Here is a 16,925-nt window from a genome sequence, read left to right as displayed (position 1 = left end):
TAGAGTTTCATATTCCTTCAGGAATTGATGGTAATCTTGCTTTAATTCAGAGTTGTGATTCAGTTTCCTTTCCAGAAATTGTAATCTGGTCATCGCTGTTGATTTAGATTTACCTAAGGAAGATGAATCTTGACGAATGGTTAGTCTTACATTAAAACGTCTGTTTATATCCCGCGTTGTATTTTCATTAAAATGTGATTCGCAAAGTTTTTCTTGTGACCACAAAGGTGAGTGATTTCCTCAATTTACCAGAATTTTTGGACTTGCTCATCCACTTATATTATATTCACCATTTATTATCCACCCAAATTCAGCATTTTGTAAAACTGGATAAGTTCCTTCACAAGTTAACTGTTCCATGTGTAAAATTTTTAATAAGATCTGAGCCCTTAGTAACAGATCAGTTTGTTGTGGGACATTTAAAACTGTTGGATCAGCAAGTTTAATGTTAGTAAGAATGTTCCAGTGTTTAAAATCTATATGAACTGACTGTAAGTCTGTTATAATTTTTGGCAGTATGTTACAATTAATATTCATGGAGAAATTAGACTGAATGGATGCAATTTCTATAGAGACTTTATGTTTAGAGTTTGATGTCAAAATTAAAAGTTTCAATAGAAACTGGGTTTTTAGAGTGTCTTCGTTTCAAACATTGTACTTAGTCTTCAGTAGCAAAATTTACTTGTGAGCCAATATCTAAGATTGCTATATCTGAAAAATTACCTGAACTGTCCCACACTTTTACAAGTGCATTTGCTAGCAATATTTTGGGTTGCCTCAGTTCGTTAGTATACCAACTTATTTTGCTTTGGTTATTGGTTTGATTGCTTGTTGTCAGCACTTAATTGTGAATTTGAATTGCATTCAACATGAGCTTTATTAAAGTGAAAACTTGTGTGATGTGTATTATATTTTAAACAAGCGAGTCTATTTACATTCCTTGATTTATGGTTGGATTTCAAACTGTGCACAAATTGTTACATTTAGCTATGTCATATTGTTCGTTTGGTTTTAAAGACAGGTATTTTATAGGATTAGACTGAGCCTTTTTTTCTAATCTTACATGATGGTACGTGGGGTAGTCATTGCTGTTATTTGTAATAATTTGGTCTCTCTGACATTTCTTTTCTAAAAATCTAATTTCTTTTCTAAAATCTAGAATTTGTTGATTGTTGGAAAAAATTCATATTGAGTTTAAGTAGATAAGTCGACCCTATCAAGAACAATCTGAGCCAAGAGTAGCTCTTCTAATGGAACTTCTATATCTAATGCTCTTATAGGCTTGTGATTGCTTGTTAATTCATTGATTAAATGCCTTAATTAGAGTGTTGAATCCTTATTAGCTAATGGTAAAGTCAAAAGGGCTTTGACATGCCTAGAAACAATTAGTTTTTTGTTATAATGACTGCATAATAATTTGTATGCATTAATAAAGTCTGTTATCGGAATATTTTGAATAAGTTGTTTTACTTCAAGTGAAGCAAGAAGATGAGATTTTTTTAATGTTTGATGAAGAATTTACATTCACTATTAAACTTTCAATGTATCTTTAAAATGGTACCACTGCAAACAGTCGCCATTAAAACATAGTAACTTTATTGTTGGTAAGTGTTCTTTAATGGTTACCGAATCTGATGCACTAAATGATTGATTAGGCTCTTGTTTGATTTGTTTTATTCCTAATGCTATTTCCAACTTAGGTGCTGTATTATCAAAGATATTCAAACTGTGGCCTGTAGTTTGAGTGATCATCCTCCTCGTCATTCAATTCTAAATAGTTCTGTATGGAGTCAAATTCCTTTTGAATGTTAGGTAATCTACGATATTTTATATACAGTAATTGAGGAGTGATTTTGCGGATCGTTTACAAAGGTTTGTTTGAGTAGCCTTTATTATACCTCTTTGTTTAATGAGGTTCTTATTTCAGTCTTTGTCCATGATTAAAACAAAATTCTACAAAACTTACTGATTAAATTTTAAAAAATTGATCCGTTTAAATTCTAAAAGTAATTAAGGTAGGTCATGATTTTTTGAGAACAGTGCATGGAAATTGATTCTCAAGAGTTTGAAGAATGAACATGTAATAACAAAATTAAAAATATAATTAAAGAGTAACTTAGCTGATCACAGTTAGTGCTGGTGAGCACTGATAAGATGACTACTTGATGACTAGTTGATCAGTTTTACATGGTACAACAATTCGCAGAAATACAATCTATAAATTACATCCTGAAACACAATGAAGCCTTTCACGATGTGCATAAGAAGTTATCCGATGCACAGTGTTGGCAATTTTCTCATGTATCAAAATGATGAGAACCAGAAGATCTTAAAAGACCTGGCCTAGGAGAACCAAAAAAGAATGTTGGTGAAAGATGTAAATATGCAGTAACATGTGGACTGTATTGATATTCGTATATTATTAATAGTGCTACTTCATCCACGCTGGGTTTGTAAATTTAAGTAATAAATGAAGAAACATACTGCTAGAAAAAAATATAATATATTAACATTGAATATTCACACAAAAAAAAATTGCATCTTGCTGAAGGTAGCAACCACGAATAATTATAACTGTTATCAGAAAACAGATGTTTCTTTTTATCTATTGTTTGGTTACTAAACAACTTATTTATTTTACTAATTTGACAATGGTGCTATCTCCAACATGCCATTTGTTGAATAATTTTGTTACATTTTTCTTATAATTTCTAAAAAAGATTAAAAAATTCATAAAAGGAAATAATTTTAAAAGAAATGAAATAATAATCATTTTTATAATTATTATATTGGCTAGTTTTTTCAGCTGCTTGTTAATGTAAAATACAGCTTTTGGTATGTTTAAGAAATATTGCATGTCTGGTGAGACTTGATAATGGAATTTTAAATATGGTAAGAGTAGGTCAGTCGTTACTGATAAAGTTATATGGGGTAACTTCTTGTTTTTTATTTGGATTTGCAGTGGTTTGACCGGTCTCCTCTCGCTCATGTCTTGTTGTGACAGATGTCCATTATGAACAAGAATGCTGTTTCTCCTGTAATTAAATAAATTATATTCTGTTGATATATTTTTAATTACTTTATCTTATATTATTTTTACATTTGTTCATAAATGGGTTTTCACTTTTTTTTTTAAATTGCCTTCCATTATTATAATAACCCTTTTTATACTATTCTATTTTTTGCAGTATTATTTTGGAATATTTGGACTAGTTTGGTGACAGGATATTTTATGATGTACTTAAATTATTTATTTTTTTATAAAACTTCAGAATGCAGTCTCTTTCATAATTTTGTACAATTTTTTGATTTCAAGTAGGTACAACATTATGAAATGCATACAAATGAATGAATTAAATTAATTTTTTTGAAATCTGAAAATTTAGATTTACTTATTGTTAAATTAGATACATCTATCATCAGTTAGGTGTGTGCGCGTGCGCAAGTGCGCGTATGTGAAATTTTAGCTTGTTAAAATATTTAGCCACAGTAGCCACCACTAAACTCATCTATCCTCCGTGTAAAGAAATGTGAATTATGTAGCCACCAAATTGTAGTCTTTATTTTATACAAAATTAATGTAATTGTTAGCAGAGTTTGAATATATTATTAATACATAACATTTGAAATCGTAAAATGGTGCAAATAAATTTATGTATCATAGGATACATAAATTTATTTGCACCATTAGGTGCAAAATAGGCTTCTATTTTGATTTCAGATTACTAGTTATTTACATTTAACTAACATTTTATTTGTTCATTTTTAAAATTTTTCATGAATCTTTTGAAAGTTGCAAGATATTAATTTTCTGAAATTATTCCAATTTTTTTTTTTGAAATTTGTGTATGAGTAAAAAGAATCTTAGTTAAAGCATAATTCTCTTAAGTAAAATAAATGATTTATTAAAAGTTGATCAGAATTTTTCCATTCACAGAAAACTATAAGTAAATTTGGTTACTGTAAATCCCTCCAAGTGATGTTTTTGACTACATATTCTATGCATGATGTTGGAAAGTTATGCATACATATAATTCTTTCATAAGTCGTTTTCACTTATTTTTTTTATTTTTGATATTTTACATAGTGTTTTAACTACTCAAAACTTTCAATAAAAAATTTAACTGTTAAAATGATCTTTTAGCTCTTTTTATCAGGGAAAAACAAACACTGAATATATCCATCGTTCATCATTGGTCCTTGAAGAAGAAAAAATTGTTTGGTTTGGATAGTTTAAAAAGTTTTAAGTCATTTTAAAATGCAAGAACATAGCATATATGCTAATAATATGAATAACTTATTTATGGATTCTTTTATTCATGAAACAAATTCATTTATTTTTATTTATTCATGTCCACGCGCTAGTGATTTTGGTCTATCGAAGAATATTTCTAGTGAAACTTACAAAATTAAGTATGGGGAATACAAGGATTTTAAAAATGACATTTTTATAAATATTAAATCAAATAGAAAAATATGTAAAAGTATTTATAAAAAAAAATCATGTAGATGTATCCAGAAACTGCCCTTGTTTAAATTTGTCTTTTATTTAATTATATCTCGTTTGCATAAGAAGGTTTCTGCTTAAAGTTAAATGTCCAGTTTATTGCATAAATGTTGGTTCTAAAAGTTATGTTTGATAAAAGTAGTAATTTACAGTTTATTAAAAGCTACTTTTATTCTATCTTTAATTATTGGAATTACTTTTTTTTTTACCCAAAAGCTTCTGTTGTTGCAAAGCTTGTTGTAATTTTTGCAAACTTTTATTAAGTTTTTGGTCGTACCTTTTAGAGTCTAAAGACCATGTATTTAGAATAGAATATCTTTGATTTATTTTGATACAAACCATGTATGTAAAAATATTTTTATGTTAAAAGAGGTTAATCTAAAGTTGGTTAAAAATTTTGAGATCTTTTGATGAAGAAACCTAATTTTGAAAAGGCTACAGTCTGTCTGCTACCAAAAAAAATCACATTTTGTAGAAAATATTAATATTATTTTCTCCTTTTACTAATTCTACATTTTGAGAATCTATTGTAGTATGAAATATAATTAATAACATTTTTACATCTCTGTGGATTCTGTTTTATTCATGGATCTGTGTACAACCTTAATCTTGATTTTAAATTTATGCGCACGTGTTTTTTAAATTAATGTATACAGACAGGGTGATTTCAAATTGCATGGCGATTTCTCTGAAGATGATTCTATAGTCAAAAATAAGAACAAAAGTTCTAATGAAGAAAACGGTTTGTGAGTTTCAGCTGTTTAAACATTTACCCTTGCTTTCTGTTCCCTCTGTGAAATTAAACTGTACTAAATTGTTTGGGGTACATATCAATGGTAAATTGGTGCTTTTGTATTATTTTTTATCCAAGAAATTGAGTAAAAATGGTCCCAGACCTCTATCTCACTTAGGTTTTAAGAAAAACAAGGTAAAACATAAGAAAGTTTTGTTGGAAAATACACTTTTTTAGGTTTGGAATAAAATAACAAAAATTTGTAGTTAACTTTGTAAAGAATTTTATTCTGAGAACATTAATATAAATAATGTCAGTTAAAATTAAACAAATTTGAGAAGTTCAACTTTAATTAGAAACAAAACAATCAAACTGGATATATATATATATATATATGTATATATTTAAATTCTTGATGGCATTGATTGCTATAGTTGTTAGATGCTTATAATAAATGGCAACACCTTGCAGTAAATTTGCGTTTTAATGTGGCTTTTAACTTTTGGTATTTTATCTTCACTTACAGGATGCTACTCAGAGCTTTTATGTGTTATGGAACCTTAAAATTGTTAGTAAATACAATTGTTTTCTTCTCTAATGTTCTCTCGTTCATTTTTTATCTGAATATTTTACATCTTGTCAAAACATTTAAATTTCATGATTTTCTTTTTATTTATTACTGTTTTTTGTTTAAGATTAAATTTATTGTAATTTATCCATTTTTTAAATTATCTACCAATTTGTTGGGATTTTCAAAAAATGCATACACACAAACCGGTTGCAGTTTTTGTCTGTATTAAGTACAAAAGATTGTTGTTAAGAGTAGTGTTAATTGTCCTTTACACATAGAATAAAACACTCTTTATGTATGATGATATGGATTATATTTGACTGTAAGGTTTTTACAAAGTATTTTGTTGTATCGCTACTAAGGCTACAAAAGTATATGATCTAGAACATTATTTCTAATGGTAAGGCTGTAGTCATATTTTTTTCCAATGGATTAATATAAAAGTAAGGTGACTCTAGTAAATGGTGAACTGTTCTTGGTTCTTACTACGATGCACTTATGAATAAGTATCAAAATGGAAACAATCAGCAAGCTCTCGTAGAGTTCATTGTAATAATACTGTCGTGCTATTTCCACTTTCTCCTTTTCTTTTTATTTTACTTTTATGTATGGATGAATAAACTTGAAATCTCTGCTTAGTGTACATTATTGTAATGGCTTTGTTATTTTGCTTTTTATTTCGATGGGAATATATTACTTGTACCGGGCTGTACGATGCCATTAGGTAATGAATGATAGACTCCGTCTTCTGTAAACATATCTACTCGTGATTATTCATTATTCATAAAATAAAATGTTACTTATTTTTGATTATTAATGATGAAGACTGTTATGTTATCGATTTGGCATTCTCATCCTTCTTTTAATCGTCTATTTTTATCCGACCCAAAAAAAGTCTTGTGTCTTTAAACTGAAGATTCAATCTATATTTTTAACACTACTATTTATATATAGATTTTATTATTTTGCTAAACAAACTCAGTGTCTATAAATGGTGCATTAATAAAAATCATCTATGAACATCGATTATAGCAAGCATAATACAGAATTTACAGATTTATATATTGAGCTCTTTTCAAATCCAGGTAATCATCATTGGTTATATTACCTTTGTCTGTCTGGTCTGATGATGCCATCATTACATATTTAAACTTATTATATCGCTATAAACAAAAGGTTTGTAAATAAAAAGTACTTATAACTTGTTAATACCCTACCAAAAAGTTATATAAAATAAAAATTTTGTTTTTAGTAAATCATCATACAAAATAAAATACTGTGAGAAAAGGTGACAAAAAATCTTGTGTTGGTATAAGTTTTAATAAATGACCTAAAGAATGTGTCTGGTTTTATCTGCGGCAAACAAATATAAAACTGTGCAGATATATTAAAAAAAAACTAAAATTATAATTTCAAAAATAGAAGACAACAGTTGTAGAAGTTAATAGTAATAAATTCATATATCATCTGCTTTAAAAGTATTTTTACTTGTACATAATAAAAAATTAGTTAAGAGTGTAATTAATGAACAAAACTTTTTATCATGATCATTGGGTTGTTGAAATTATATTTAATTGATCTTCCAGCTCACTCTGCTAAGATAAAATTAATAATTTAATTATGAAATAATAAATTAAACAATGATTTCATTATAGCAGAGTAATCTGATAGCTAGTAATTAATTTTGAACTTTAAATTAGAATTGACTTAAATGTAGCCAGCTTTTTCTGTATCTTTTAATTTATAACTTAATTATCTTTAATAAATAAAAAGTATTTTTTTTTTAATTATTTAAAATTTTTACTGAAACAGTAATAGTGTGGGTTATGAAAGCTCTACAAAAAACATTAAAAAAATGTCATTATAAGGCTATTTTCAATTTATTTTTATTTATTATAATTTAACACACACACACACACACACACACACACACATATATATATATATATATATATATATATATATATATATTATAGTGCCTGAATGTTGCTGGTGTTGCTGTGATTTTTTTAAATAATGCTTATCGTATGCTGTTCTTTATGATTATTATTTTGAATATTAATTTATTTCTATTTCTCATGTTTAGATAAGAATGGAGAAAAAGTGAACTCTAGTCTAGTGGGAAGGTACAAAAACAAAAAGTTTTAATTTAAAATATAGCTTATTTTTTTGTAAAGTTAAAATTTCATATTATTTAGGACTCTGCTAATAAGACAAACTGATTAATCTCATACCATATAAAACCAATAATTTTTAATTCATGTTGATGACTATCACCGAACACAAGCTGATAATCCAGTTACTTTTTATTTACTTATTTTTGTTTTATCTTTTCGTTGTAACAAAATATATTAATTATTTATTTGTTGCTCCTTTCAGCTTTTCATATTTTGTATACTCTTTCAACTGTTGAATGATGTTATGGTATTTATAGGTCAGTTTTCTCTTTTTTATCCATACATCTTGATCTGTGTCTTTCAAAATATTGAACTGATTTTTCTTTTTATTCTTCCACCTCTTAATTAAATATTTTACCTCCATTTCTTAATTCTCGCAAAAATCTCCATATCGCCTTATTTTTTCATAATATTTGATTCATATTAAACTTTTTAATGATTCTAATCAGGAACTTGCTATTTCCTGTTTTTTTTTCCGGATCTTATTATTCTATAGACTAATACATATACTATCATATAAATGATAGTATAAAATGATTTATAATAAATCATTTTTCTTTAAAAATTGATTTATCTTGATTAAATGATTTTTCTTTAAAATCTAGTGTTAGTGAATAAAGTTTTTTGTTACAGTTCTTATTCTGTAAAGTACTTTTCATCTTTTTTTTGTTGAAGAAATCAGTTTTCAGACTATCAGAGATTTTTAGGGGGATTTATGTAATCAAAATATCATTTAGTTATTCTCTTATTTGTAAAAATTCTTTCTTAAAGTTAAAATTTATATAAAGGAAACTTAAATGATTTACTACAGATTTTTGCTTATTTCACCAGAAAAAAGCAAAAGAATCCTCAATTTTCCATTGTAACTTTAAGTATTTAAATAATATCTGCCATAGAAGATCAATGGAAAATATTTATTTTTAACTTAATTAATTTTGTACTGATTTTAACAAAAATAATTTTTTGCATTGTGAAATATTTTTTCTTATAATTAAATTTCAACGTTGCTTTTAGTTCATATTCAGTAAACAAATTATAAAAATATTTGTATTGTTTAAAAATATAAATAGTTGTTATAAAAATTTATTGTTATGGGTTTGTAAAAAGTATAAAATCATTATTTTGAAGGGTTGATAACAATAATAATAAACTTGATTCAGTTTACATCTGTAATGTGTGCAGTCAGGTTACTCTGTTATGAAAGAGTTACTCATTTATTTGAAGAGATGTTTACTTGAAAGTAGCATTTTTAATGTTTAGTTAAATTCTTATTTTTTAATTGTATCAGTTCTCCACTTTCTTCAGAGAATTAATATGAACTGGAATCGAGTACTTGTTTGAAATTATTCTGAACCGTCACTAATTTTGATTTGTTTTAAATTTCTTTAATTTTTTTTTATATCAGTAATAAATAGATAAATATAGTAATAATTTTTTTATATCAGTAATAAATGGATGCAGTTTGTGAAGATGTGGAATCTAATTTAATATGTTATTTATATTTATGAATTAATGTAATATTTAGTTTTAAATTTATTTTAGGATAATAATTGCTCACTTTTTACTTTTGTTATTAATGTATTTTAAATTTTATTCTAATATATTTATTCATTTTTCTTTTCTGTTACAGAGTGAAGAGATCTGAATCCCCGCTGCCATTTGTCACCTTTCACTGATACCTGTGACCTGTACCACTACCATCACTAGTTGAGCCATTCATTACCTTTAAAATTTTAATTACTTTTATTACTATATAGCAAGTGAACAAATTTATAACTTAAACATGGATGACAACATGAAAACATTCCCGAATGATGATCCATCAGTTACTCTTACCATTCGTCTTATTATGCAAGGAAAGGTAATCTTAATTTATATTTTATTTATAACTCAACGTTTATTTTTTAATAGATAATTGTAAATGGCTACAATTTCTTACATAAGTATGCGAACTAGCTTTTCAGGTTTTGAGATGTCTTCCTTTCATGTGGATAAGAAACTAGTACAACCTAATCTATGCTTCACTGTGTAGTTCAAATAAAATTTGTTCCTGATATTTTTTTTTCATGTCTGTGTTCTTACAGGTTGATGCAATATGTTTGTTATGTAACAGTAAAAAAGAAAAATGAAACTGGTTAGAAGTTTGTATTTTGAAATAATTTCATTCTTTATGAAAAAAAACAAAAAAAAACTAGTTTATTAGAAAAAAATATTTCTGTTATTTAATTTTGTAATATTTTTCCTTTGAGAAAAATATCTTTGTATGTGATTATTTGTCAAGAAATATCCTTTGTTGTATGTAGGAAAAATGTAATATATATACGCAAACACAATGTTATTTGATGTTGAGAAGCTTTAGATGTGCTAGCTGTTCCTACTGACTGCTTGCTGTCATTTCTATACACGGCAACTCCACATCACCTGACTTGATCCAATAAACCTTTACTATGTTGTAATAAAGCCTGTCAACTGACACATACACAACCTTTTTCTAACCTTCACTGTCATATGTACAAAGACAAAAATTGTGAAGTGCAGACCTTATAGAAGTACAATGTAAAGAATAAAACGTGATTATAATTTAATAATGAAATATCTTTTTTTCTCTTCCCACAACAAATTGGAAAGGAATAAAAAATTAATTTTATTAATTAGGTGGCCTTTTTTTATTAATTTTTAAATTTTGAATTGCAAACACAATATGTTTATTGAGTTAGGTAGATCAGTGACAGTAAATTATATAAATGTTTTATTCTAATTAGTAATTATAATTAATATCAGAAATTAGGTACCCTAGCAGTAGTAAAAGGAGTTGCTCTAAAATTCACTTCAAAGAATTAAGGAAAACAGTGTATAAACTTTGATTTGTCAGTGTCACAAAATAAATAATAAAATAGGTTAATTTAAAATAGGGTCACAAAATAAATACATGGAAATAATTGTGTGAAAAAATATAGCAGTGGTTCTGATTTGTGGGTAGTACATAACTACCCACAAATCTTAAAAAATAAACCATTTTTTAAGGTGCTAATTGAAAAACATTTAAAAACTTATTAACTGGATATACGTCGTAGGCAAATTGAAAAATCAGGCTTATTGTAATGTGCTCGGCTAATTGGAAAATTACCAGCTAATTGGAAATTATGAGTATAATCTAACCAAACTTAATCTACGTTAATTAATTACTTAACCAACTTAACAAATTAAACAAGTTACAAAATTAATAAATTAACCTACGTTAATTAACCGAACTTAATTATATTTATAATTATAAGCAATAATTGAAATATATTATATTTAATTTTCTAATTAGCTGGCTGCATTGCAATAGCCCTAATTTTTCAAATCATATATGATATATATACATAGAGAAAGTAAAAGTTTAGTTAGTATTATTGAAAAATCCATCTCGTTCTTTCAATGGATAATTTTTTAATACATTTTTAAATTTGGTATGATGACTTTAAATTATTACGTAGTTTTTAAAATTGGTTATAAACCGATTTAATAACATCCTTCCTTGTAGACTGTAGTTTAATGCAAAAGAGCACTGTTCCGCAGAAGTATTCTATGGCCTTGTTTTTGTAAGAAGTGGATATTATTTTTCAGTATTAATGATTGGCAGTATGTTAAATCTGAATCTCAGGTATTTTGTTAAAATGTTTCAGAGCAACATAATACTAGTGACTTCGTATTGTAAAGATATTAGATTTTTGAATCTTTGTTCAAATGATTTCTTAACCAGATCTTCCCCTCTTAACTGTTTCACCAAGCGATCTTGTATGACATCACTTTATTGCGTTTATTATCATTGTAACAGATAGTGTAGTGGTATCAGTGTATTTTCTTTTTATAAATTTCTGGCCCTGAATTTAATTCCAGCCTGGGAATTTAAATCTCAAAAAATGGGACATTTCCAGATTTTCGTTGCTAGTTAGAAATGTTTTGTATTTTTCATTTTATAAAGAAAATCTTTAATAGAGTCTGATTTTTTTTATTTAGCTAATTGATTGAATCATATGTCTTTAATTAATCTTGACAAACCTAAGTGTCTCTAGAATTTTTGTTTTTGTACTTTACTCATTGTGGAATTTATTTGGAAGTCATCTTGGAATTTATTTACTGATTTTAAATAATAAATTAAAATGTGTTAAAACTTTCATCTGTACTTTCATCTTCTTTAGTTATCCTGACCTAACTGGTTAGTGTTAGATCAGAGTAATCTAGAGAGATGAAAAAAAGATGTTTCATTTGTGTAATTTAATTTTTTTTTCTTATAAAAATTCACTTCTATAATCTGTTCTGAATTTTGTCATGTTGCCAATTCAGTCCCAGACGTGATAAATTGTAATGATTGTAAATTAACATAAAAAAATAAGGGGAAAAGATTTGGATTTTTAAAAAACTGATATTATGGAAGATATCTAAACTAAAACAATAATTTTTAATTTGACTTTTTTTTTGTGAACTAGGTGAAGCTCTTAGTTAGGGTCAGTGTAAATGTAAACCTAGGTAGGAGAAAAATCTGTGGTATTTATTTATTTTCATTTGAAGCTTATAGATACCAGAGATTGCTTTCTTGACTTTCATGGAATATAATGACAGAACCTGGATTAGAACTAAAAGAAAATATAGAGAAATTATAGTAAAACTAACATAAAAAAGAATGAGTATATAAACAGATTAAAATAATATACTTTCATATTATTTAATAATTATTTTCTACATTATCTATTTTTGTGTGTGCGCGTGCGTGCACCCACACATGCATATATTATTATAGTCTAATAAATTTAGAGATAGTTTCAAAACATTTCTATATCTATAATACTTGTACATCAATTTGACAAAAACTGAATAGATTAATTAGTTCATTACATAATTTCTTTTGTTTTATTCTACTGTAGGTAACTGTAACATAATACTGTCTTACATCTAGTAAGACAGGAATAAACCACTCTTAAAAAGTATATTCAATTGCTTTGTTATGACAGCACTGATGTTATCAACATGCTTTTATCATTTTCCTTTCAAAGTAGATTTCAAGTAAGGGAGTGAATAAAATTCAACCTGTACCATGCGAGATTGTAAAGAATGTTCAAGAGATGTTAACAGTATGCCATGAAAGGCTGATCATGACAAAACTTGGATCTTTGTGCTAGCAACATTTTTTTGACAAATGTATTGCATGTCCAGATAATTATGGAAAATACTGCAGCTAATTTCCTTCTCATGTTAAATTTGATGCTATTTACTTTTTTTACTTCAAATATATTTATTTTTATTATTCTGTATCTTGGAAGACACCGTTTTAAATTAAACATGAACTTAGTGTTGTACCAATCTGCTGTTCCATGATGGATATCTTGAACTGCAGTGGTGACATACACGCGCATGCATGTATCTATGTTTCATGTCACTGGCGCACAGCTCTTACTATTATTCATGAAAAACAGGTACTTGATCTGATCGTATGTGATATCAAGAACGGTACAACTTAAGAAGTAAATATATTCCTGTAACAATTGGTTTTTTAAACAGAAGACACTACTAATTCTGAGAATTTTTTGATGGTACCATATGTAATTAGGCTGCTGTGGTGTATAATCGTTCTGCTCAAACTGTAAAGTATGATGTGTCTTGTTTGATGTTGTAGCAGAACCTAACTATGATTTAAGTTAAGAATGTCTGAAGAGATTCTTCAGACATTCTTAAGGCCCAATTTTTAAGAAGTAAAAAGAGAAATTAACTGTTTGTGGGACCTTGATGAAAATTAAGATTGAGAATGAAGAAGATGGTAAATTTGCGACTGCATAATAGCTCTCTGATGTAAAATACAGCATTGCATTTACAAGAAAATATCTTACTTCTTTTCTATCGACTCACCAATGTATATTAAATATAAGTGGGGCTGGGCAAGATGATGAACTCCTCTGATCAATCACAATCAGTGGAACTCTGTGTTGACTGTTTCCTTCCTCTTCCATTTATTTTCTTATCATTTGTCCCTTTTTCATTGGGCAAATGCCATAAAGATAAGATCAGCCATTCCAGTTCCATCTTTGGTGCCATGCTGGCACCTTTTGGTAGCCGGCACTGCTCTTTTCCTATCCTAGAGGTTGGACAAGAAGCCAAACCAATTGAGATGTATACTGAGTAAAGCCTGTCCTCCTAGTGTTCTAACTCTATCATTAATTTTTTTTTTTTTTTAATAATAAAAACATGAAAATCTATTCCTTTAACATGGGATGTTGTTTACATCAATTTTAAAATGTACAAAAAAAATATTCAGTATATAAAATATCTTAACTTCGAGATTATATTACTTTACACTACCATTAGTACTTTTTTCTGCTTCTTGTTTATGATCTCATAAAATTCATATTGGATGATAAATTTTGGATTAATAAAATATTGAGGTTAATGAAAGTATTTTAATTTATGTTTAGTTGAATACTAAAAATATATATTTGTCATGCTATAGGATATCTATCTAATGCATAATTTTTTTGATTATATATTGTTTATGAAATGATGTTATTCATTTAAAATAAGTGCTGTTGTTATGTATTAATGTAATTTATTTAATGTTTATTTTTTTATTTATTTAATTTTAATTTTATATTTATATTTATTCTATTGCAATTTCTTTTTCTTCATTTATTGCAAGTATTTTTTTTCTAATATCTAATACTCTTTTGTATGGATATTTATTTGTTACAAAAGTTAATGTTTCGTTTATCATAAAAGACTGTTTTGGCTGGTGAAAATAGTACTGTTTATCGGTAAATAATTTTTGATATAGTATTATGAATTAAATCCTGGTGATCAAGAAAATACATTCTGTTAAAGCTGAACTTTAAAATTAAATATACCTTTAATTGGGTAGCATCAGACAACAGCTTTCATATCCAATAATCAGTCGATGTTAACTACCTGTGTAGGTAATTGTTTCATCATCTGTTTTGTGAAATATCCCTCTACTGACTTTAGGTGGTGAATATAATGTATTTTTTCTCAGCAGAACAGATTATCTATTGTTTTACATTTTTTCTTAAGGTGGTGTTTTCATGAGGCGTATAGTAGACAATTTTTGGTATTGAGTTCTCCTAGAGTAATGATGTTCATTATACAATCAGTTCTTTGATGAACAGAGTCAAGCTGTTCACGGACATAGCTTGTTCATTTTTAATAGTGTATTCGATTCAGTGATGAAGATATTAAAAAACCCACATGTTTTTCCTTTGCTTTATTGGCATTGGATGAATTCCTATACTTGAAAAAAATTATGCTTTTCAATAGTAACTTGGGAATAGTGTTAAGTCACCTAATATTATTATGTTTATCGTACTCAGTGTCTATAGAATTTTCAAAATATTAACTTTACAGCATTTAAGTTGTCTTTATCACTTACGTATCTCCATCAAAGCGTATATAACAGTATATAAAGTTTATAACAGCATGCTTTTACTTAATTTTTTCCAAGAACTGTTAGTAATTTTACTTCATTATACATAACACAATATAAAAAACCTTCTGAAGAGTTACTTTCAACCTCAAAATAGAAAAATTTTTATTTTACTCTATATTATTAAAGTTTTGTTCTTTATGTTTTTACTGTTAAGAATTAATATTTTATGAAAATCATCAAATTTAAGAAACATGTTGTATAAAAAATATCATGTTTTGAGTATGGATGTTTATGGTGTTGTGCATTGATTTTCAAACTTTTTCAAAAATTTTTTTCACAATCCGTTTTCGATTTTGTTGTTTATTGAAACTCTCTTTGTAATGTAATAGTGGTGTTAAAATGTATGATGTACAGCAAAAAATAGTTTATATGTATATATATATCTTACACCTTGTTTAATAATCTACAAGAATTTGGAGTTAATAGAAAGACCAGAGCCATCATCCAGGAATCATCATGAGCCACCTTAAAAGTCAAATTCATGAGAGAAATCTCAAATCCGTTTGAAATTTACCCAGAACCCCGACAAAGGGATGGCTTATTACCACTTTAGTTCAGCATCATCTTGGAGAAGGTAATCAGAGAATGGGAGAAGCAAGCCAAAGATATCGAAATTGGAAAACAGAAAGGAAATAGAATTACTTTGAAATGCCTGGCCTTTGCAGATGACCTGGCTATATTAACAAAAATGAAGCCATTTTTGCATTGGAAAAACTGCATGAAATATCCTTTAAAACTGGACTCCAAATGTCTTATGAAAAGACGCAGTATATGGACACCAAATCAAGTGGAAAATTTCCGCTGCAAACACATTTTGGCAAAACTTACAAACTCCCCACTTTAAGTACTTGGGAGAAAACATCCAACCCACAGGACTCAATACAATATCCAACACAGAAAGAATATTCAAACTGGAAAAGGCGTACAAGCTTACATGGAATAACCCACTGGGTTGGTCTAGTGGTTAATGCGTCTTCCTAAATCAGCTGATTTGGTTGTCGAGAGTTCCAGCGTTGAAGTCCAAGTAAAGTCAGCTATTTTTACACGGATTTGAATATTAGATCTTGGATACCGGTTTTCTTTGATGGTTAGGTTTCAATTAACCTCACATCTCAGGAATGGTCGAACTGAGACTGTAGAAGACTACACTTCATTTACACTCATACATATCATCCTCATTCATCCTCTGAACTATTATCTGAACGGTAATTACCGGAGGCTAAACAGCAAAAGAAAGAAAGAAGCTTACATGAAATAATTATAACAAAAAGACAGTGTCTTGCAATGTGGAACTACGACATTACAACACAGTTGTCTTGCATGCAGACAAAGAAAAGGTGCTGTCCTCAGAGATGGAACCTGGATCAAATGACCCGCACAGGAATTAAATGAAGACACAGTCTTTTTTTAGGAAAAAATGTCTACAATTCTACAGACACTTATGCAGAATGGGTGAAGATAGACTC

The 16,925-nt window shown here is 27.6% G+C and overlaps 1 protein-coding gene across 12 annotated transcripts in view; it reads left to right on the top strand.

Moving 5' to 3' along the window:
- The window catches only part of mub (poly(rC)-binding protein mub), a 493,744-nt gene that overhangs the window by 391,502 nt on the left and 85,317 nt on the right, over positions 1-16,925 (top strand). For all 12 annotated transcript variants that reach the window (XM_075376032.1, XM_075376033.1, XM_075376022.1 and 9 more), the window contains one exon: positions 9,619-9,849. In XM_075376032.1, the coding sequence (XP_075232147.1) occupies positions 9,772-9,849 (78 nt within the window). In that variant the 5' untranslated portion in view covers positions 9,619-9,771. The remainder of the gene's footprint in view (positions 1-9,618; positions 9,850-16,925) is intronic.

Source organism: Lycorma delicatula, chromosome 9 (assembly GCF_047948215.1).
Source record: "Lycorma delicatula isolate Av1 chromosome 9, ASM4794821v1, whole genome shotgun sequence".
Taxonomy (NCBI): Eukaryota; Metazoa; Arthropoda; class Insecta; order Hemiptera; family Fulgoridae; genus Lycorma; species Lycorma delicatula.
The sequence above is the reverse complement of the archived record's forward strand: the minus strand, read 5'-3'. Positions and strand labels throughout refer to the sequence as shown.